The 22,401-nt window shown below is 41.1% G+C and overlaps 1 protein-coding gene across 11 annotated transcripts in view; it reads right to left on the bottom strand.

Annotated features, from left to right (window-relative positions):
- The window catches only part of ESRRG (estrogen related receptor gamma), a 371,585-nt gene that overhangs the window by 156,918 nt on the left and 192,266 nt on the right, over positions 1 to 22,401 (bottom strand). The window contains exon 1 of one of the 11 annotated variants that reach the window (XM_014876861.2): positions 1,736 to 1,915. The exons of the other annotated variants lie outside the window; for them this stretch is intronic. Within the exon in view, the coding sequence (XP_014732347.1) occupies positions 1,736 to 1,791 (56 nt within the window). The 5' untranslated portion in view covers positions 1,792 to 1,915. Of the gene's footprint in view, positions 1 to 1,735; positions 1,916 to 22,401 lie in introns of those variants that run through there. 11 annotated transcript variants of the gene reach the window in all.

Genomic DNA, 22,401 nt, shown 5'->3' with positions numbered 1-22,401 from the left:
CAGACAGATGTCTGTGCACTCCCAAAATGTTCGGACAATTTTTAGCTCGAATCCTCTCTACCCTTATCCATAAGAGCTGCAGAAACTCCTACATCTATTTGTATGTCTTTACGCTTACATGTGCATATGCATGTTACAGTATGTATCACATCACAGTTATAATAGATATTAATAACATTTAAAACTCCGGTGTTTGTTAACTGAGATTGAGAAGCAGGTATGTTTCTGAATGTTAGTTCTTTCTCTAGTGTCCACTCAATCCCACATGCCTCCAGCCCTGCACTCAGACAATGTATTAAGAGTGTTTTGAGATTACTTTTAATTGAGTCAGAGGAAGAAAAAAATTAGTTTGAATCTTGCATCAGAGCCAAAAAGACATGTGCCCCGATTTCATTTAAATGCATCTACTCTAAGAGGCTTATCTAAACTAATCATTCAAATTAGCTGTAAGAAGGTAAATTCAAGAAAGCTCCTTTGGGGGGGTGTGGGGGGGGTGTGAAATAGCCACACCAAAAAAAAAAAAAAAAAAAAAAAAAAAAAGAGAAAAACAACAAAAAAAATCAACTTATCATCTTTTTGTGTATTTTATGAAAAACGTGTCACTGTTAGTAAAAGCTGTGGAAGCTGCATTCTTACATTACGAAGCTATCTTACACTATATACAGTGCGCTGACCTATAAGCCATAACTGAGAGGCCACCCTACCCCTGTTTATTTTTTCTTTACCCCCCCCAAAACACTACAGTGGCTTTTCCCCGCGTCCCCTTCCCAAACTGCATTCCTGCCAGCCAGGCTATTCGTTACTTCCCCTCCTATTTCCCCTAACATGCGATCACGGCAATTCACTTTTCATGCCTGGCTTAATTGCCACCAGCCGTGCAGAGTGCAGGCAGTAAGGACAGCTAGTGGGCATCCACCTATAGTACACTGTCACCTCCAGTGCAGCCTCTCCGCGGCCGCGGCGGTGCTGCCTGCCGGCCGGTGCTGCTCCTCGCCGCTCCCGTCACTCCGGCCTAAGGCCGGGCCACAGCGACCTAAGTGGCTCGACACGAAGAAAAATGAACCGGTGACAGCTCCCGTGATATACTAATATTTAATCCCGGCTGCGGGCTGAATTCAAGTTCAGGAGCCGCTCCTCAGCCCCGGACTGCCCGGTTCTGTTTGCGCGCCGCGCTTTCCGCCGGAGTCACTCCGCCAGGTAGCTGAGAAGTGGCAGCCAACAACTGCGGCTCCTCAAAAAGTGTGTTCGGCTGCCCTTTGTGGGGAGCGGCGGGCGCGGGCAGGGACACGCCGAGCGGCGCGGAACCCGGCCAAGTGCCCCGCGCCGCCTCCCCGGCCGCTGACGCCGCGGGTCCGGAGCGGCGCCCCCCGGCAGGGCGCTCGCACCGCACCAGCGGCCGCCACCGCACCGGGCACCGCGCCGGCGGCCGCTCCCGGCCGGCGCCCTCCCGCCCGCCGCCGCCTCTCCGCCGGCGCTGCCGGAGAGCCGGCGCACCTGTCAGACGGCGAGCGCCGGCGCGGCCGTGGGGCCGGGCGCTCGCCCGCCGCCAGCACCGCTCCCGCCGGGCGCCTCCCGCCCGGCCCCCCCCACGGCGCGCAGCGGCCGCGCAGTGCCCCGGGCCGGCTCCCGCCCGCGGCCGCGGCGCAGCGTTACCTGCAGCGGCGTCTTAGGCGCCTGTCATGTTTTGGGGCAGGCGGCGTGCGGCGGTGGGGTGGGGGCGGGGAGCGGTACCTACTCTTCCTCGTAGTGCAGGGAGAGCGGCTCCGGCAGGCAAAGTTCTACCGAATCCATGTGCGCCCGGCGACCATCCTCCGTGCGCCCCCGCGGTGAAAGCAAAGTTTCCGTGGCCGAGCGCCGCGCACTTGGCACGGGCGCGCTCCGGGCGCGGCGGCGGCGGCGGCGGGCGGGGACCAAAAGCTCGCCCGCGCGCCTAATCAAGGACTTAAAGCCCCGCGCGGAGCTCATGAATATGCAGCAGGGCTGTACATATGCATGCCCCGGCCCGGGGGGACGGCCGATTGGTGGGGCCGCGGCCAATCAGGCGCCAGGGGCGCCGCGCCGGCCCGGCGCGCGGGGCGCGCGGCAGGTAGAGGGTGGGGACGGGGGAGCGGCCTGAGGCGGCGGCGGCGGCCGGGGCAGAGGCGGCGGACATGCCCGCGCCGCCGGACCGACCGACCGACCGGGGCTGCCCGCTCCGCTTCCCGCCTTCCCTTCCCTTCCCGCCCGGCCCCAACTTCGGCAGGTACCTTGGCAGGCTCCCGGTTAAGGATTGCGCGCAAAGGTAGAGGATGAAGTTTGCGCCGCCGCCGCCGCTGCCGGTCGTGGCGTTTCGCTGTGGCGGCAGCCGGGCTCGGCTCCCGGCGCGCTCTCCTGAACGCCGCTTCCCTAACCTTTGGAACTGCTCGGCGCCGGGGGAAAACAAATAATTATAACGCCAAGCGCAGCCTGCCGAAGCCTCTGGGTAACTCAACTTTTCATTGTCGTGCGAGTTGCTTTTGGGGGGAATGGGGAGGGGGAACGGGCTGGAATTTGGCTATGTATATATTATACATAAAAAACATTAAAATTATACAGCTACCTAATATAGAGATATATAACTTCCTATTTAAAAATTAAAACTTTCCTTTTCTACTTAGTTTAAAAAAAAAAAAAAAAAGAAAAGAAATAAAAAAAGACATCCCTAACAAAACGAGCACTCAAATCCAGTCCTGAACATAATGGGTGCAGCTGGGGGCGAATACAGGTACGCGTATTTCTATACAACATGGTGGGGGGGGACGTATTTATAAATATATCTATATATGTATAAAGCATATGCCTCTGCGCGTATTTGGATGTTTAGATGTGTGTATTTAGGAATGAGAAAGAAAAGATCCAGAACTGATCAATTTCCTCTGTTAGTGTGCAGGGATTAGAGAGGACCAACTCAGCCTGCCTCATTTTAATGAGATAAGGGCTGCACGGGAGTAGCTCTGCATTAGTGAATCTGGGAGGGTGCCTAGACCTCTACAGTGCTTGGGGGTTTGGGTTTTTTGTAAAGTAAGTTTTGCTGAACTAAAAGGGCAATAAACACATATCCCTGTAGGCATGCCTGTATAAACATCACCAAGCCCGGTTCCAGCAAAACACTGCTTACAGCCAGCTCAGAGTTGTTCTCTGGTGTATGAAAGATTCCTGATTAAACTTGTTCCAACACAAAGAAAGTACTCAAATTTAGGGACATTATGGACAGTGTTTGCACTGAAACACATGCACAAATCCTGTTTTGAAAGAATCAGTAATGAATATGGGATGAATTTTTTTTTCTCAAAAGCTACCACCTTTATTTAATATTGCAACTAAGGCACTATACATATTTTCCAGGTTCAAAGCGTTTCTGTCCCTACCAGTGAAAACAGATGCAGGCTGTTTCTGTCCAGAAAAAAAACCAAACCAACACTGGAAAGACAATAATTTCTTAGAATACAGCTCAACTCATATAAAATCTTTTGTGACTGGAGCCCTAACATGATGCAAATGGCAGTCTCTTAGATCAAAACAAATCAGTGCGAACCCTCAGAATGCAGCAGCACTATTCACACAAATGCCCTCTCCAGATCTGTTTCACAGCATTTTACAAAAAAAAAAAAAAATACAGCAACAGAACCAAATTCCAACATATGTAGGTTCAATAGACATGTTCGTGTATGTTTACAGCAAGGAGATTCCACTGTTCTGTATTTAACCTTATGTGAACACTGGGCCTGCTTCCACAAACCCGGTATAAATACTTGAAATTTTAGGAATCAGAACTCACACAGCAAAACTACAGCTCAGACTACTGTATAAAAGCAGGTAGTAAAAGCTTAATTACCAGCAGCATTATGCTGTCTATATTGTTAAATGTGAACTCTGTAATTAAGATGTAAATTTGCTTGTGAGCAGTGAATTAAAAAGCTCTGAAATGTAGAGTAAAATTTAAGTACTCTGTAGAAACATCAGAGACAAAAAAAAATTCCATTTTTACCAAATTTTAAAACAGGAGCCATTAAATCACGTTACTCTGTTAGAACATCCTCTTTAAGTAACAATTTGATAAATGTAGATTTGGAATCAAATCAGAACTTTAATATGATGTCTTTATATATAGTTATCTGTATGACTATACAAACTCAAAATACAAGTCAAACTGATTTACATGTGCACATGGGCAAAACATGCAAATACAAATATATTGTTTGTACTAGTTTATCTCTGTATAGATTTATAAGTATATGAGTATGTCTGTTTATAGATTTATACCCAAAATGTCTGTTTTTCAATATTTTTATCCCAAAATGCTTTCAAATCTTTGCATGTATATGTCTTATATAAAAATCAGCCATAAATGACTCCCTGTGCATGTGTGATTTGATATGGTCACTTTTCTGTATTGCATTCCTTGGAATACACCCTCCTGAAAATCTGACACCTAATCCATTTTGAAACTTACCAAAGCACAGGTTAGCTTAATTCCTACTTTGGTTCATTATCTCCTAAGATTTTATATTTAGGGGCAGAAACACGATGGTCCCTCCTTCTGTCACGGTCTATCTTCCTGTAAGCCCTCATTTTCACATTTCCATAGTTTCCACTACTAGGAGCTTGTTGTCCCCCACCCTCCTCTACACCCCCAAATAATGCATTTTTCCTCTTCCCTCTGTGAGCCACCACTAGTTTTCTATCAAGCATCTTTCATCCAAGCAAGCAGCTCTCTGCCCTGCCAGTGCTGCTTCTTGGAGACCCAGAAATATTGTGCTGTACTTTGCATGTTGATAAACAAAGCAGTTGGCTTCTTCCCCCAGGGACTGAAAGTGTCACCTCCACCAGACTGGGGCCTGGAATTCCAGCTACATTCTTGAACTTAGGTTTCACAGTTACAGATCAGTTTGGGGAAAGTGAAAAAAAACCAAAAACAAACAAACAAGAAAAAAAAAAAAAAAAACAAAAAAAAACAAAAAAAAAAAAAAAACACAAAAAACCCCAAGATAAGAGATTACAGCAGCAAATAAACTGGGGCTAACTGTAAGTTCATTTTAAGCTCTTCTGTAGAAATAAATAAAAGCAGTAGAGGGGGTGGAGAAAGCAATCTAGATACCAGTTTACTGAATTTTACAGGGAATACACGATAAGAACATGCATGCAAACACACATCTGTAATAACTTATCAAAATGTACAGTGCAAAATCTTACCACAAGGAGTCTATACAAAGCAGTGGGAATGGAATGAAGAGAGGGGAAGGGAAAAATCGTCAGGAGTGCCTGTACCAGTCAAGGGGCTTTGCTCAGCAGCACCTACATTTCCATGTCTCTCTGTGAATCTAAATTTTCCTGTGTGCCAAACAGTACATCTTTAAGCATATTCACATCTAAATACTACAGACATCTCAAGGCATCAGAAGAGCCAGATTCTTAAAGCACAACCACCTCAAGGCAACTGAAGTGAGGTTCAGTGGCACTTCACAGAAACCTCGCAGTGCATTGTGTCAAATGTGTATTTACCAAAAGGAGCAACAAGCTCAAGCCAGCAGGGAAGCAGCAAGAATATGAAAGTCTGGTAGCTGCAGAGGATTTATTTGGGAATAAGCATACTTTTTAGATAAAGATTTGCAATACACCATGGAGCCTTACTCAAAGTCCAGCCGGAAAATACTGTATTGTTAAGAATTTGAAATAAATACATAAGTGTCATCAAATATGTGATTTTATTCACAATCACTCATTAAAGAAACACGACTCAGATGTGATCTCACTAAATGCTACAGTAAGATTAACATTAGAACAGTATTGCCACTGTCTACTCTTTTGTGCTTCTCATTGGAAGGCACTCTGTGCATCCCTGGATATGCTGCTAGTGAATTAAAGAAACTAATGCCTCAGAAGTTCCAAATTCTGCTCACCTGTTTGTACATAGTTGGACAAACACTATCAAGTTATTACTTGAAAGCCATCTGCTACTTCAGTCTGTACTTAGCATTAATTACTCTTTGTTTTGATCTTAGGGGAAAAAGCTCACACAACACAATCTCTGATGCTCCTTAGAACTTTTCCACGGTGTGTTCACAAATACATGGAGCAAGGCTTTTAGCTTTTGCTGCTACATTCAGTCTCAGCATATAAAAAATGTCTCTGTGAAATAACAGCAATTGCCTTACCACGTTACTGAACTACATTCAATTTATCTGGTCTCAAATAAATACTCCATATTTTCTCCTTGTTTTATTTTCAAGGGCATGGGTATGGGTATTTAAATGACTGCTTTCACTGGTACAGAATAGAATCTGTTCACACTGCTATAAATGAATATTATTCTCTTGACGAAACACCTTTTCCAAAGCCTCTGACAAAATGAAAGAAAGGGGAAAAAAGAAGAAAAAAAGAAGGGAGCCACACACACATTGCCTGTCACCCACCAAAAAAGGTCTCCTCCCTAAAGATAATTCAGGCACACACTTCAATATGGATATCTCACTATTACCCCAAGCTCTTTTTTTAGTGTAAGTTTCTTCAGAGAAACTGAAGTGCATTACTGTCTCAGACAGCCAAGGATAAGATGACTGAGGGAATTCAGTTGCTCTGTTTAATTAATACAGGATTATTTCACTTTCATTTTGTGAAGCTAATAATATGACTGGTGGAATGTCAGTAAAAATTAAATCATAAACTAGTGCAGTACCAAAGGGAAAACTTACTTTAGTTATGGAGTATTCCCAGCAGAAATCTTGAAAATCTTATACATATTTACACTGATAAAATACCACATGTACTTCATGGGATACTGCAAGCTTTCTACAATCCTTGTGGCATGTATTTACAGAGCAAGAGTTAACATTTTGAGATTGTACATTAATAAATGAGTTGCAGTTGTATTGTTTCTTGAATGTTAAGCACCACATACTAAACGCAGGAACACGTTCAAGGTCAATGCCCTATTTTAGACCTTTTCAGCAGCTGTGATATTATGATAATCACACTTAAAATATTCCTATAGAAAGAGTAAATTAGTCCCTTTCACTAGAAGGATTATTATGATAAACAACAAATCTGAAAGAGAACAAATTCAGATTTCTCTTTTTGTTTGTTAGTTTTGTTTTGGGTTTTTTTTCCTAGCAATGCAATAAATTGCTGTGTTTTACTGTGATGGCTTTTCTATCCAGGAATTTAAAAAAAACAAAAAAACAGAAAAAAAAAAACCCAACCTAAAAACCTAACACTTTGTTCTGCACTTACATTACCTTTTGGTGTTTTTTTATTTTTGGAGGCCTCACCTATGTAGAAGTGCCTTCCTTAAAATGCATTTATGCTTTCTATTGGAATCAAAACATTCCAGTTGACATCCCATTCTATCACCTATACTGCAGTGAAATGTAATATCCCACTAAACCAAAAGGGAAAGAAGAAAACTTAGCATCAGCAGCTATTCCTAAGCAAGATTAGGGGTTTAGCTCCATCTAATTGAGGGATGAGACACGTCCCTCAATGGGTCTCTCCCCACTCCCCCACCTGCCCTTCTACCTGACTGCAAGCTCAAAGCGCTAAAAATAGAAGAAGATGTGGCGTAAATATTTCCCCAGTGAAAACACCAATAATCTTTACTGTGAGCTGACATGAATTGCTTGTTACACTGCCCTAGGATATCATGGCTTGAAGCGAGAGCGCAGACACGCACAGAGCCACCAACCACCCTCAAAGCTTTTGTGCCGTCTATTTGTGCACGTCTATGTCGCAGAGGCTCCTACGACATCTGACGTGGAGACAGGACACCTGCTGTACCAAACGCATCCTCCAGCCTGCCTGCCCCCACCCCCGGCACTCCCAGCCCATCTTCCATCACTCTTCTGCCTTTTCCTCTCCCTGCTCCCCCTCTACTCCCTTCGCTCTGGCATTTTTATTATTAATGTTATTGCTATTATTACTGTCCAAGCATAAGCTGATCCACAGGGGAGCCTGTGTAATTTAACCCCTCAAGCACTAAATTCCTTCACATGTGCCAAAGACACAGGTTTGTTGTTGCCTCCAGCAATATCCCAGGAAGACGAGTGATGGCGGTGTCATATCATCACACAGCGACTTAATCTATTGCGACACCCAGGGAACGGGTAACTGAAGAGATTTACAGAACATGCTCTCTGCCTGAATACAAAATGTTATCCCCTTTACCAACAAACTCAAGTCACGAGAAACAAAGTGAGACAAATTTTGCCCTCTTATGGTTCATTGTTTCCATGACTGCTTTATCCAATCCTACCCCAGCATTACTTGTCCCACTGTACATCTTCTAGCTATACAACACTTCTTTTCAACATTTTTGTTCTCCATCCTTTGTTCTTCACGTGTTCTCTGATTAACAAACAGCTAGATCATGTTGAACTGCCAAGTGACATAAGCTTTGGAAATCTTTTATCCATACACTAGCTGACTGGAACGATCACTTACATCAGGGTAATCTCTACATGCTGTCTTTATGTTGTCTGACATCTAATGCATGCTTTTTAAAACAATGGATTAAAGGGGCTGCACTTTTTAAAGGTGCAAGGAACACTAAATTAAATACAGATTAGCTACAATTAATACCAACCTCAGGAAAGCATCTCTTTTAACTACTGAAAATCACAACCCCCCAGTCTGTTTGTCAAGTAGGGACTTTCTACATGGTTGTCCTGTTATCAATAATTATTAAGGAACAATTCAGTATAATAAAGCAGCCTATAACTGTTCTCTCCAAGATCAAGGTGAGATTCTCTCTTCTAACATTTCACTGACCTAGGAAGCAAGAATTTGGCACAGAATTAATACTGAAGACAAATGAGACTAGTGAAACCTCCTCAGCACAGGATAACCTGATTGTGCTGGTGAAAAGAGCTTTCACCATGGGAAATTAACAGCTCTGAAACCACTGGTAACAAAGGCTGAGTTCAGATGCTCAAGAGTAAACAAATCCTTCCTTCTCCATAAAGTAATAGCTACCCTTATCTCTAGACACTCAGATCTAAAATAGGTAGAGGCTTCCATGGAAGGCCACTGAACTCTGTCCCTGTAGTAACAGAATTCTGAATTTTGTTTCCTTGTACATGCCTTTTAAAAAGCCTGTATCAGGTGACTGACTGAGCACTCAAAAATGTAAACTTTGTTTAGAGGTATAATTAGACTCCAGGTTACATGATTTCTTGAACACACACTTGTGGGCACAGGAAGACATTAAGAACTCCCTGTACTTCTCCCAACCATTAAGATGAAAAGACTCTTTAAAGAAAGGTTATCATGGATATGCAGCTTCTAGATGGTAACTGTGTGGTTCCAGGAGTTCGAATGAAAAGTGGAATTCACCACCAACTGCTTTTTTCCCAGGTCCTTCAGCTCCAGCCCCCTGAAAGCCCGGGGCCTGATGTGTCAGGGTGCACTGAGATGCTGCTGACCACTGCTATATTCGTTTCCCCTTAGTGGTGGGTAGGAGGTTTAGAAAGCCCACCAAGAAGATGCCAGTGCACACCAACACAAGTGCAGCAATCCTGCTATCTCCAGTAGACTTGGACACTAACATCTAAGGGAACATTAACGTCATTAATACAATAAATATAAGACTCACATTTTTAATTAAAATACCTGTTACATTACATTATTACAATGAAAACCTTTTTTTTTCTGGCTGTATTAGTAAGTATGTTCAAATGACAGTATACAATCATAATGACATCTTTCTGCAGCTGAAGCCTTCTATTATCAACGCTGTTTCTGTCCTATAGCAGCTTCACTTCTATTGACCAGACAGTTAGCCCTGTTCAATTATTCAATCTCAAATCAATAGATTTAGCTCCACGTATAATAGTTAATGTGTAAACACTATACTGCCCATGCTCTTTCAGCTTAATTCATTTGCTTGCAAATTTGAATTTATATCTTATTTTTTAAGAAACATGCAAATTTCAGTTTTCATATTAGGCTGTTTTTATCTCCCACCAGTTCTGCTCACATTTCAGGTGTTACATCTCCAGAAATTGAGTTTAACTCACCTACAACATAAATTTCTGTCTTTAACAGATAAAAAAGGAAAAGTAAGAATGATAATTATTTGATTCTGATTATGCTGAATAAAGCAATAAAATAGCAGTATGACTTTTAAACAGATCCAGTCAATATTTCGTCGCTAAAGCAGTCACTCAAGGTGTGAATTGATCCAGAAAATACAGCCTTTAGACTTACTGCACTTCTGACACTTGTATCACAAACAATTTGGTTCAATTACTGCAGATATGTATCTGTGTGTGTGCCTATACCTACACAAACTACATGTAAATGTATTATAGGCTCTTGGTTACCTACGTATCTTCACACACAAAAAATAGGTGGCAAGAAAGTAAGCTGAACCAACACATACATACAGAAGTGAATGTTTCCATCTTTCATTCTAGTTAGAAGCCACTTTATTAATTTTGTCCCTCCAAGCTTACAGAGCTTCCAGGTGACAGCCAGATTTTGCATCCTTTTCTTAAACAAATGCATGTTGACTTGGGCAGTGCACACCCCCCCACTCAGTAGTTTAGCACTGCAGAACAGATTCCTGATCACCTACAATGCTTTAGCATTGTATAACAGGTTCCTGATTACCTTATTCCTGAAAGCACATCCATTTCTGTGCCTCTAGGAAACAGATCTAACACTAGTGGCATAATGCAGTACCTTTACTGACCAGACAACCCAGAATAATATGGTTAGAACTTATCTGAGCCTGAGTTCAAACAATGCTACCCAATGAAATACTGATTTCCTGGGGAACACCCTTGCTGTTACCTGCCTTGAACCCTTCCAGGACTATGTCCAAAGCAGCTGCAGTTTATAAGCTGGAGGATAATGCCAGGGAGCTGTTACAGCAAGAAAATCTAAAGCAATTTCTGCATACAACCATTTCAATATGACTGTTAAGAGACAGATAAGAATTTCTCTATTATTGTCAAGGAAACAATAAGCTTAAAAATTCGGAAAGGCTTTAAAACATAAAATATCAAAAGGAAAAGTTGCAACTCAGTCTTCCTACTGACCCGTTTACTCCAACTTCAGATTATCTGCTCCTAAGGTATTAGCATAAACTTCTCCAGTATTATTAAAGGCCGTATCTGCATTCTTTAGCACTGTTTGCATTTAGTACACATATTTTCAGAATGCTAACAGTCTTTTATTCAATAATGAATTTGGCAGAAAAACAAGAATCGGCTCTCTTTTAATGGTATTTTTCTAAATAAACTCTCTAAACCTGATTGAGTTAGATCCTTGAATCATGCTTTGGAAGATGCAACTTGAAGTTTTTGAATAAAGTGAAGCACTTAAGCAAATCAGACTTTATTCTTCATCCACTGAGAAGCCTCAGATTTAAGATGAAAGAGCTGGGCTGCCTTTCTCTCTCCTTATCCTGCAAGGTCCCTTCATTCTCCCTGTTTTCCCAGTAGATTTACTTGTGAATCTGGTGACAGCCACATTTGAAGTCCTGAGGTCTGACTCCTGACCTCAGTTATGTTAGCCCTTCCCTGCAGAAGAACTACCCCTTGGATCACTGACTTGCTATTATTCTATGGTTAATAGACCTGAGCTGTGCAATATTTTTTTATCTGGCTACAGTCCTATCTCTAAATTCTCTATTTTGAATGAATACCGATTTTGTGACATGAAGTCTGCTATATAATGAAATGCAAACAATGAAAAGGCTAAATCAGTTTACAAAAAATCTATTTGTCAAACAGTGTGGAGATGCTCCCAATTTAGTCTGGGCAGTGCATGCAGCTCTTGATAAGGGAGTTAAAACCGAGCCGTTCCACTGCATAAGAATAAAAGCATCTGCAAGGGAGAGGCATTTTCTTTAGGAGACTCTTCCCTAATACCTATAGGTAATTATTTAAAAAAAAAATAAAAAATACAGAGCTCGCACCCCTTGGATTCTACAGGAATTTTCCAACAGCCAGGAGCACTGTTAGAGGAGGTAACAGCAAACGCCTCCCCAGCGCAGTCCCCTTATGTCACATTTGCATTTCTATTCAGCTACATTGCCTGACAATGAAGCAAATGGGCCTGCCTTATCTGTACAATTCCGGACAACAGAGATTTCTAAGCCATACAAAGGAACGAGCTTAACATTCAGCACTCAACAGCTCCTGGTGTGTCCCCCGGCCCCGGGGGGATGGCGGTCACACAGACACCTGGCCACGCCACAGCCCGACACCCGCATCCCAAAAGGAGCCGGCCGAGAGAATAACAACGAGTCACCAGAAAAAAAACATCGAGACTTTTAAGGAGCTCGCCAGCCTCGAGGAAAAAAAAAAAGCAGCCCCAACCCCTCCAGATTTTCAGGCTTTGTTTGGAGCGCAAAGGAGTGTCCCTGGAATGTAAAAGTAGATAATATCTAGTCAACCATTTGTGACTCCCGCCGTCCCTTTTAGGCTGGTATTTAATACAGCAGATGAAACCTACAGAGCCTTTTATCAGGGAAATTTCATATCACCCTAGTTTTCATTAGAAAACCTTTAGCAGCTAGGCTGGCTAACTCATGCCATTTCATTGCACTACGAGGAAATTTCCGGCTAATTCCTTCAAAATTAATATCGTCTGATTTAAAAGTTAGAAATGACACGAAAAAACCTGCACAAGCTGAAACCTCCAGATCAAACTTGTGTTATGACAGGACTTAAGCCAGCTATAATACAGGCTAGGGCTTTAAACAGCAAGGAAAAAAATTACAGTGACACGGTTCTGTAGATACTTTGGCTTTAGACTGGCTTTACATGATATATATATATATATATATATATATATATATATATATATATATGCATTTATACATTGTAGCTGTCTTCTTGGCCCTCTCTTGCTCTCAAACACCCAGGGTAAAAAAATAGGCCTCAATCGCAAGGACAAGAAACTTCATTGTGAAGGGGGTCATCTATGCGTTTATTTGTATATACAGAAGTAATCTGGGATAGCAAGCATGGAGAAGGAGGTGGGAGAGTGTCCCTCTTTTTGTCTCAAATATTATATCCTAAAGCAGAATATACCTTTTACATAGCTTACCGAATTTTAAACTGCTGCCTTACACTTTAATTGTCCTGAACTTCCAGGTAAGTTTATTCTTTGCTGTTGAACAAATGCTGAATTTCTCCCTAGAGGTGGTTGCAATGAGTAGTGATTCTCTATCTTTTTCTCACTCACACAGTTTTGAAGATTTACAGGCATGAATATCATCACGTTAACACAAAATGATATTACTATTGCCAAAAAACAAGGCAGTTAAGCACAGAGACAGTGAGGAAGGCAGAGCACTTACTCGGATTCAAAGGAAACCCAAAGCTCCTTAAAGCAGCCCATTGTTTTAAATTTTACTAATATTGATGCATCTAAAGCTTCTGTGCTTGTTGCCTTCGCATGAGTTGGAGCAAGAGGCTGGAGTGCATTCTGCCTCTTCAAGTGCTCTTAAGGGAACAGGCAACTTTTATTATCCTTAGCACCAAGAATGGCTTTATTGCCAAGAAGGCATGAAACTTTGTTCCATTGTCCTGGAATCACACCTCCTAAAGCACTGCAGATCCCTCCAACTCTGTCAAGGTGACAGATCACTTTTACCTTCAACTGTGCAGGCATACCAGCAAACTTCATACAAGGCATGAGAATATGGTGCAGATGGAAGAAAATTTAGTCCTTACACTTGCTGTGATCAAAATAAAACATAGCACAGAATTAAATCATTGCTACTGATATGTCAGTATTTTAAAACACTTTTCTAGACTCTAGTGTCAGAGATCCTATGAGGTATCACACACTACTACATTGTTGGAACTACTTGTTTTTGTTGATTTATTAAAACAACAATTAGTACAGATGGGAGCGAGATGTGGTAGCTGAGTAAAGAAGAAAAGAAACCAAATGAAACAATTTTTCCACAGATTGGTCCAAGGTTTATTTTAAACTCAAATCAGATAATCCAAAAGGCTTGCTGTAACTATCCAAATGAAAACGAGCCCTTACTTCTACCCCTTCATTAACATGCAAGGACAGAAGTTGTAGCATTTACCTTGCTGAATGCATACATAGTTTATGCCTGTGTATTGCATCGTGAAGATACCTGTCAGGATGGTTTCTACAAGCCTGTCCCTTCTGGAGTAGACTGAGCAACACAGCTGACCCAGAAGGATTAGATGAGAAATTCAACTAATTAATGAGCCCTGCAGGCAAAACATCATTTCTTCTGCTCTTTGGGGCTTTTACAAGGTCAGCTGGTTTGTTGGGTTTTTTTTCCCAGCATCAGGTCAGACTCACTCATCTGTCAATTTACACAAGATTTGTAAGACAATAGTGGCCACTATCAAGCCAAACAACATGGTACATTTTCTCCAGTCCTTACAGTAAGGGAAGAACTGTTCTGACCAATTCAGCCTTATTAAAATATGCTTCTCTAATGTTACTTTTCTCCTCCAGGGGCAATAGTTTAGAATTACAAACACAATACTTTCCATTTACAAACATATTCTGGATCACAAGTTCAAATATTCTGGAACACAGCTCAACTCCCCCCTCCTGCTCTGCTGTCTTTCTGATGATTGCTTTTCTGAGCATCACATGGCACAGTTTTCTTCCATCTGCCAGGGAAGTTTCCCAAAAAGTATACCAAGTTCAAGAAACAAGGAATCTCAATAGGAGACTCGTTCAGATAGAATTCAGAAAAATGATCAGCTCACTTAATCTGTTTCTCTAGCAGTATGTGCACTGTTAGCATCCAATGGCCTCTTTGGTAATAAACTTGTCCCACCTCCCATCTGCTCTTCTTGCTGGCCTCCTGCCACTTCAGCCTCAGTCCTTTCCTGTCTTCAAGATGTCATTCAACTTCACTTGCTCCCCTTCCCATTTGTTTCTCTTTCCAAGTGAGATCAAGCATACATCTTTCTATGTCTCTCACTCCAGCCTTTAACTTCTGCTCCATCTTTTTAGTAAGTGTCTATATTTCTGCTCCATTTATCATAGTTGGCAGTATGCACTATGCAGGTGTCAAGGAAACCAAGAGAGAGTTCACTATTCATGATGCTGCCTTTTCAGCCTTCTTGTGGCTTGCCATTGAATGTCAGCTCCTTAACACTGAGCTGTATGTTGAGAAGAATATGTATCAGTTAAAGACAAATTACTTGAAGCCAATACAAAAGCACGTGAAGAAACAAGGCTGCTTTAGACTTTTTCAGCCTGATCTCTAAGATTTTTGCCTATTACTTGAGTTTTCATGTCATCTCTACCAGATTTTTTTCCTTATTGGCTAAAAATAAACGTTCAAGACATTGTACAGTGCTGGACATAACACACAGGCAGACCTCTGTAAATGTGAATACCTAATGCTTGACTTCAGCAAATGCTTTCCTTTCATGTCAATACAGACTGGTGTTTCACTAAATGTCATCCAGCTCAGGAAAAGAGACATCTTGGGCTCAGCAGAAAAGAAGTCAGAGGTAAATGAGAAATACGTAGCTGGCTTTCTGCAAAGACTGAGAGCAAAACTCCACCCATCTCCTCTGCTGCCTTGAGCAGGGAGGAGGCACAGCTTTGCCCCTGAGGCTGAGCCCAAGAGGATGGGTTCACCTGCTACCAGCCAAGAATCACTGCTTTTAAGGACAGCACTCAATTCCACAAACATACAAACATCGTAAGATTCTAACTTAGCAAGGAGAGAGTTAACTTGATGAGAATTCACAAATTACACGAATGACAATGGTTTTCAGGTTAGACAGCTCTTCAGACAAATGCAGGTTAGAGACATCATGAAACAAGGGGAAGAATTAACCATTGAGGTAACTCATATATGATGCAGCTTGAATTATTTTGCGTAAAGTACAGTACAAAAGTTTCCCTACAAGGATTTTTTAAACTCAAGATACACAGTTCATCATGACTACAGTCTGATTTAAACTCTATTTCTTCTACAGTAGAAGTGCACACATGCAGCATGAGCACAATTCACTGTTTTCTGTTCTGTGTGACAAAGAACAGAGGACAGACACTCCTCATCATCATTTATTTCCAAACACGTCTGTCCAGGCCACCTTCATGGTTCTACCCATCATTAGAATGACAGCAATGATAAAAGTAGAATTTTTCTTACAGTAAAACAGACAAAGTGTCCAGTTTCTGGCCTGACTAAGCATCTTCTAATGCAAAGCTTATCATTTCCATCCTTACCAATACTTGACGCATTCTTTAAAACAAGCCTGCAAAATGGTTCTGTGACTGGCAGAGCCACATTTGACAACTTTTCACATCTTCTTTCACATAATTTCTGTGAAACTGACAAGAACTATTGATGTAAATACAGATATAAAACTAAAACTAAGGGCCTAACATAAAAATTTAGTTTAATGCCTTGCAAAATTTCTCAGGGGGCTAAAGTTTCATATTTCTCCAATACTGTAAATATTAAATTTCAAACTGAAATTCAAATCTGAACATTTGCAAACTCATTTGCTGGATTTTCCCTCCTTTGCTAGAAGGCAGTAAAACAGATCCCAGTCCACTGATCAACTACATCCCTTTGTGTTCAGAGATGACTACACAATGTCCTTACTTAAAGAAAATGGCAGAATAAACAATTGCTTTAAGCATTGTAAACCTATTTCCTGTCACTGTTACACCACCTGAGAAGAAATCCACACCTCCAGAAGAAGATCAGCAGGAGTGGGTCAAGGTTATGGGTGAGAAGGCACAAAAGTGCAGGACAGCTCCACACTAGGAAGGGGTAACACAACTCTGTGGGCAACACACGTGGCATATTACGAGTAATGGCAGATTACAATGATATAATGAAGGGATGCCTCTCATACCCTGAAAGACAAGGACAGCATAAGACAAGAACCCATCCAATTATCTCCACTCTTATTTTATTCCTCATCCTTCAGTCAACTATCTCAACCATGGGAAGCACCCTCTTAAATCAATCCTGCATTCATTCCATTTGTCCCTTTACAGGTAGGCTCATTTTATTCTGCTCCACTCGGAGTCTGGCACGACTGAGAAGAACAAATTAATGTGAGCATAAAAGTCTAGCAGGCTCTGTCTGCAAGGAGTGACCACGTATTTTTCTTGTCACATTCCCTCCCCTCTCCCCAAGTGCCACCAACCAGCCTCTGTGCCAACAAAGCTATTTAGTACCCCGTGCCACCATGTGCAGTGGGGCAAATCCACACCCTATTGACCACCACCCCATAGCTGTTTGCCTTGTCTCTCTGGTTCGACAAGTCTGTGCTGATGGCACCTGTTAAAGCTGCTTCAACTAAGCTGTTCTGCATTTGTCTGGCTGGATTTGGACTTCCCGGATCCCTGACTGAATACAAAGTGATTTGAAAAAACGGTGTTTGGCAACAAGCACAGTGGGGAGTACACTGCGTGTTGGTATACAAGAGCACAATGTGTTCTTCATAGCATCACTGAGGGAGCATGCTGCTCGAATCTCTCTGCTGTCGAGATCAAAATGCTCTCCTTTGTTGTCAGCTGTTTAATAGCAGCTGTTTAATGTAATTCCAAATGATCTGCTTGAATGAAGTTGTCATTCTTGCAGTTCACTTTAATGTAGTAAAAAAGAAAAAAAACAACAACAAACCGCAGCTTGGCCACATTATTTTTCTATTGTTCTTACAAAAAGTTGCCCTCTCTCATATTTCTGCTAGCCTATAAAAATAATAAAAGTCCAATTTCTTGAAATAAAACATAATTTTGAGGGGAAAATAGGCAATATTTATTTCAAAACACTTTCCTTTCAGACACTTGAGAATGGCTTGATTAAAAATGTCTTTGCTAACAAAAAAATATACATACAGAAAGAAGTGAACTTGTCAGCAAATGTGTGAGTAAAAGGAATATCTATTTCTATAGGTATTTCAAGGCATTCTCCCCTAGTGGGGGTTATAATTTATTTTATTGCATTTCATAAAGCAGAAAAAGTTGTAGCAGAATGTTGACAGAGTGAAAAAAACATATGCACTCTTCTTGATGAAGCAGTTTAGCTGAAGAAAGCATGCCTTAGCATCAGGAAAGTATGCATTTATATTGTGCGTGGGTTTTGTTAAAATCTGTTTGATACCAAGAACGATAATAAGGATCATAATCTGTGAAAATATTTGCAGTTCTCTGATGAACAATAGAGGGCACTAATGTTTCTAATCTGGCAAACGCATCACGCGCCAGACAGACAAAATAGCCGTGGTACTTGTAGCACACAAACCACATCATCTATGCTAAATACGTAGATAGTAGAGAGAGGATTTCTGTCTCTCAGAAAGTTCTTTTTGTCCTTTAAACTTCCTCTTTTTTTACTTTTTTTTTTTTTTTTGCCTGCAGAAAGTAGGATGTGATAATAACGCGCTAATACTTGCAGCCTTTCAAAGCGTTATTTTCTTTTGTTCATTGAACAAAGCAGACACAACTTTTCCTGGTATAAATCCTTCTCCTGTGTACTTTCTCACCACATTCTTCTCTGTTTACCTATAGCTGTGTGCAGTAGTTCAAGGTAAAGCAATTCCACTGATAAATGTGGAAGCTGAATGATGCTAAACATGTGCTACCTGCATTCCCAGCAATCTGATGCGGAAATATTGGCTAGTGACATTAATAACTGGGAGATCCTGGGCCATCACCTGAAAGCTCTAAGTTAGAAGGGCTAATCAGGGAATCTTACACCACTGAAGTATTTGAAGCAGTTTCACTTAGCTCGGGAAAGATGCAGCTGCTGAAAGTGGTCTTTCAATAAAAGATGCAGAGCAAGTATATTAGAACGGTTCTGCATCTTAAACTACCTTTTCTCTACAAGCACTAGAAACAGCCATTTAGAAAACAATTCAGCTTCTTCTCCCAGAAAAAATCTCAAGAAGATAAAAACTTTGTTAGTAATACTACTAGTTGAACACTGTACCTTTTTTTAAATGCTTACCTGTGTCTCTTATTGCTATTCAAAGAAACAGATATATTTCTCAGCCTGGGAGATTGAAACTTTGACAAGAGAGACTTAAATACCAGACACCAACTAACAGATTGTTGCTAATATTGTGAAAAATTGGTAAATGCACTGTGATTAGTCCACAGTAACTTATATGGAGAAACACAAGAAATACCTATATTCTGATGCAGTAATTTCAGCACTGATTGTTAATGAAAAATGAAACAAGTTCACGCTGCAGACAGCAAAGTCTTCCCAAATTATATGGCTTCATTTCTGACCCCTCAATTTTAGAAGAGGTGGATTGGCTTTTCAAAGCTACCCAGATCTCTAGAACACCTTCAGACATTAGCATCCTGTCCAAGTCAAATGAGACACCTTTAAGACCATGTTAATAGCTAGGCTCAAATCTGACAGCTGGACTTAAGTTACTTTCACCACAAAGGAAAGACACGCACAATTAGGGAAAATAACTCAAATTTCTGTCCCAAGTCAGCCTGAAATATAATGAGTTGCCACCTTCCAATCTGGAACGTTTAAAGACTTTTTGGCCACAGATCTGAATAGTCAATGCAAGTACTAGATGTTCTTTATTTGACTATACTGTAAAGGTCAAAAGCCTACATGCTATTCAAGCAACCCTCCTTGGAGTTTTCTGACGTCAAAAGATTATTCCCTAACTTCAAAGGGGCTTGTGTTGTTTGGTTTGTTTGTTTTTCTTTGTTTTTTCTTTTTAAATATGACCTTAACACAAGCATTCTGCCTTTTGTATCTTTATTTTTTCTACCACTGAAGAGACTGGCCTTTGCATATTTCTCCATTTATCTCAGGCAGTCATAAGAGACATTGCAAACTAACAGGTAAAATATAAGCCTTGCTATGAGGGATTATCATTCCAATTCAGCATATTATATTAAGTGCTATCTTCCTGACTGTCTTGAGAGACAAGCAACAGCCAGACACAAAGAGGATCTGTGATGCTGCCCAACACAAAAGGCAGCATATTCTGGCTTTGGAGACAAATTCTTGCTTATTTCTATACTAAAAATGTAAACAAGAGACAGAGCTATGGACCCTAAGACATTTTGTATGCAACAAAACTGCAGTAGGCCAAAAGCCATAAAAGTACACAGATAGATAATACATATGCAGAGCCCCTGAAAAAGAAGAAATGTTTAAAAGTAGGATAAAGACCAGAACCTTTGATGGACTCTATTTTAAGGAACCAGTTTGAACAACTCATTGCCATTTTATCAAAGAAGTTCTATACAAATGTTAAATTCAGACAAAAAAAAAAAATGCATAAAGATTCAAGTTACTATCACTTGTCTATTTTCCTTGACCAGCCTTCAGCAGCTCAGCAATGAGCACTACCCCTACCATCACCCTGGATGTCACACTTGGCTGTCTTGCAGTCACTGCTCAGAGTCTTTACCTAGGTCAGAAACTATCCTGCTTTAGCACTCCTCTTTCCCCTGAGTCGTAAGTGTTCTTTAAAGGAAAGTTTATCACAAATCTGCTAGATCCCCAAACCACAGATTCCAAATATTTTCAAGGACACATGGTATAACTTGTCTCTGCTACCTGACCTCACCCCTATGTTTTCCCCAAGGTGTTGTCCACCATGCCAAAATACTGATTGTCCTATCTGTCTCCTCAGTAACAGTATCAACATTATTTTCCTGTCGTACTCCACCTCAGACAACAGTGTATGCACCTCAATACAGGTATAAGAATTTGCTGGTTCTTAGTCCAGGTTTTATTTGATGGATTCTTATGACTACACTGGGCCAAATGTTATTGCTAGTTACATCACCCTTTGGACTCGAAAGGATTTGCTTCAGTGGAGTTAGAATGGATTCATACCAGTGCAAAACTAATCTAGAAACAGATGAAATAAGAAAAGATCTTCACCAAACAACAATTACAGAAAGGTAATTTTTATTATTTTCCTTTTATTATTGACCTGCCAGGAACACTAAACAACATGGCTTGAGGATGCATTAGGAAAAATCTAAACTACAGTTATATGCACAACTGTTTAGACACTAGTAACTTCAAGAAAACATCTGAAGCCCTAGAAAACATTAATATATCACCCACATAATGATTTTCAGAGCACCTTTAAGCCATCTTTATGGAATGAATTCAGATACTTAATCTAGTACAAAGCCAGAACAAAGGTTTACCTATAAATGTTGTAGAAAATTCTACAGATGCAGTTTCTTGCATTTTCTTAGCAATCACCCTTCAAGTTTTTCTACAACTAATCATTTGATCTCTGTCCTGGATTTTTAATAAAAGGAACTATATTAATAGTCAATCTGAAATTTGCAAGAAACTAAAGGCAAGATGATGGAAACAAAATCAACTCGACAAAACTTCTCTAGCCTTAAAACCACGTGAACACTGAATCTCACGCCTTAACAGTGTGAGGGGTGGTTATTCACTCAGAGATTACTTCTGACCAAGGGCTTTTCTTCCAAAAGAGCAAAGAGTGTAGGTGCTGGCATGGCAAAGGTGCACTGTGAGTGACACCAGCACCAGTGTACCAGGGAGACTCACAGCACTGAATCGGTGCCTTCCAGATTTCACGGGTCCCTAAAGCAATACACAGTTTTCAAAACAAGAGGCAAGTTAATCAGCAAATTGCTGAGCATATCCTTGGAGCCAGAAGTATTCTTCCTACTTACCCTCCCAGTCCTTCATTTCAATAATGCAGAATTATTATTTTTAAATTAATTATGTGCTCCTGATGCCTAAGCATAAACACAGAAAAATCGCTCTAACCTCCAAAATTTATGAATATCCTTCCTTTTAAGCAGAAACCTATTTCCTAATGGGAGGACATCACTTTGAAATGGTTTGCCTTTTTTCCTTTTCCATAAGCAATATACAGAAGTTCAATTTTTCATAAGAAGGACTAGTCATGTAAATAAGGACTGGAAGGCTGAGCACCATGTTGCCAAAACACATCTGAAACACAAAAGGAGGTTTTAGCCCATCCCTTGCTAGGAGGATGTGATCTCAGGAATCTTGGCTGGGCAAGGCAGGGTTCATAAATCAGCATTTACACCATGTAGGGAGACCACTTACAGCAGGTTGGAACATACATACAGTGTAAAGTTTTACAGCAGTTTTACAACAGGAGATTTACAACAGTCAGAGTCAATAAGGCAAAAACATAACCAGAGAGCACCTGTCTATCAAATGATAGTCTGAAAGACAAAGCATAACTTTCAAAAATCTTGTCTACATGAAACTGAGGTCTTGATTCCTCCAGAAGGCTGAGGTTTGCTGGGCAACTACATTCAGGATTCACTAAGTCTTGCAATATGTCTTCATAAGGAGCATCTCCTGCTCTTTAAAACAGCAATTCTGCCCACTTCAATCAGAAAGAGAGAATGATTTGGTATTTTTGTTGGCTGGTTATTTATAAG

This window comes from Sturnus vulgaris, chromosome 3 (assembly GCF_052056855.1).
Source record: "Sturnus vulgaris isolate bStuVul1 chromosome 3, bStuVul1.hap1, whole genome shotgun sequence".
In the NCBI taxonomy this organism is placed as follows: Eukaryota; Metazoa; Chordata; class Aves; order Passeriformes; family Sturnidae; genus Sturnus; species Sturnus vulgaris.
The sequence above is the reverse complement of the archived record's forward strand: the minus strand, read 5'-3'. Positions and strand labels throughout refer to the sequence as shown.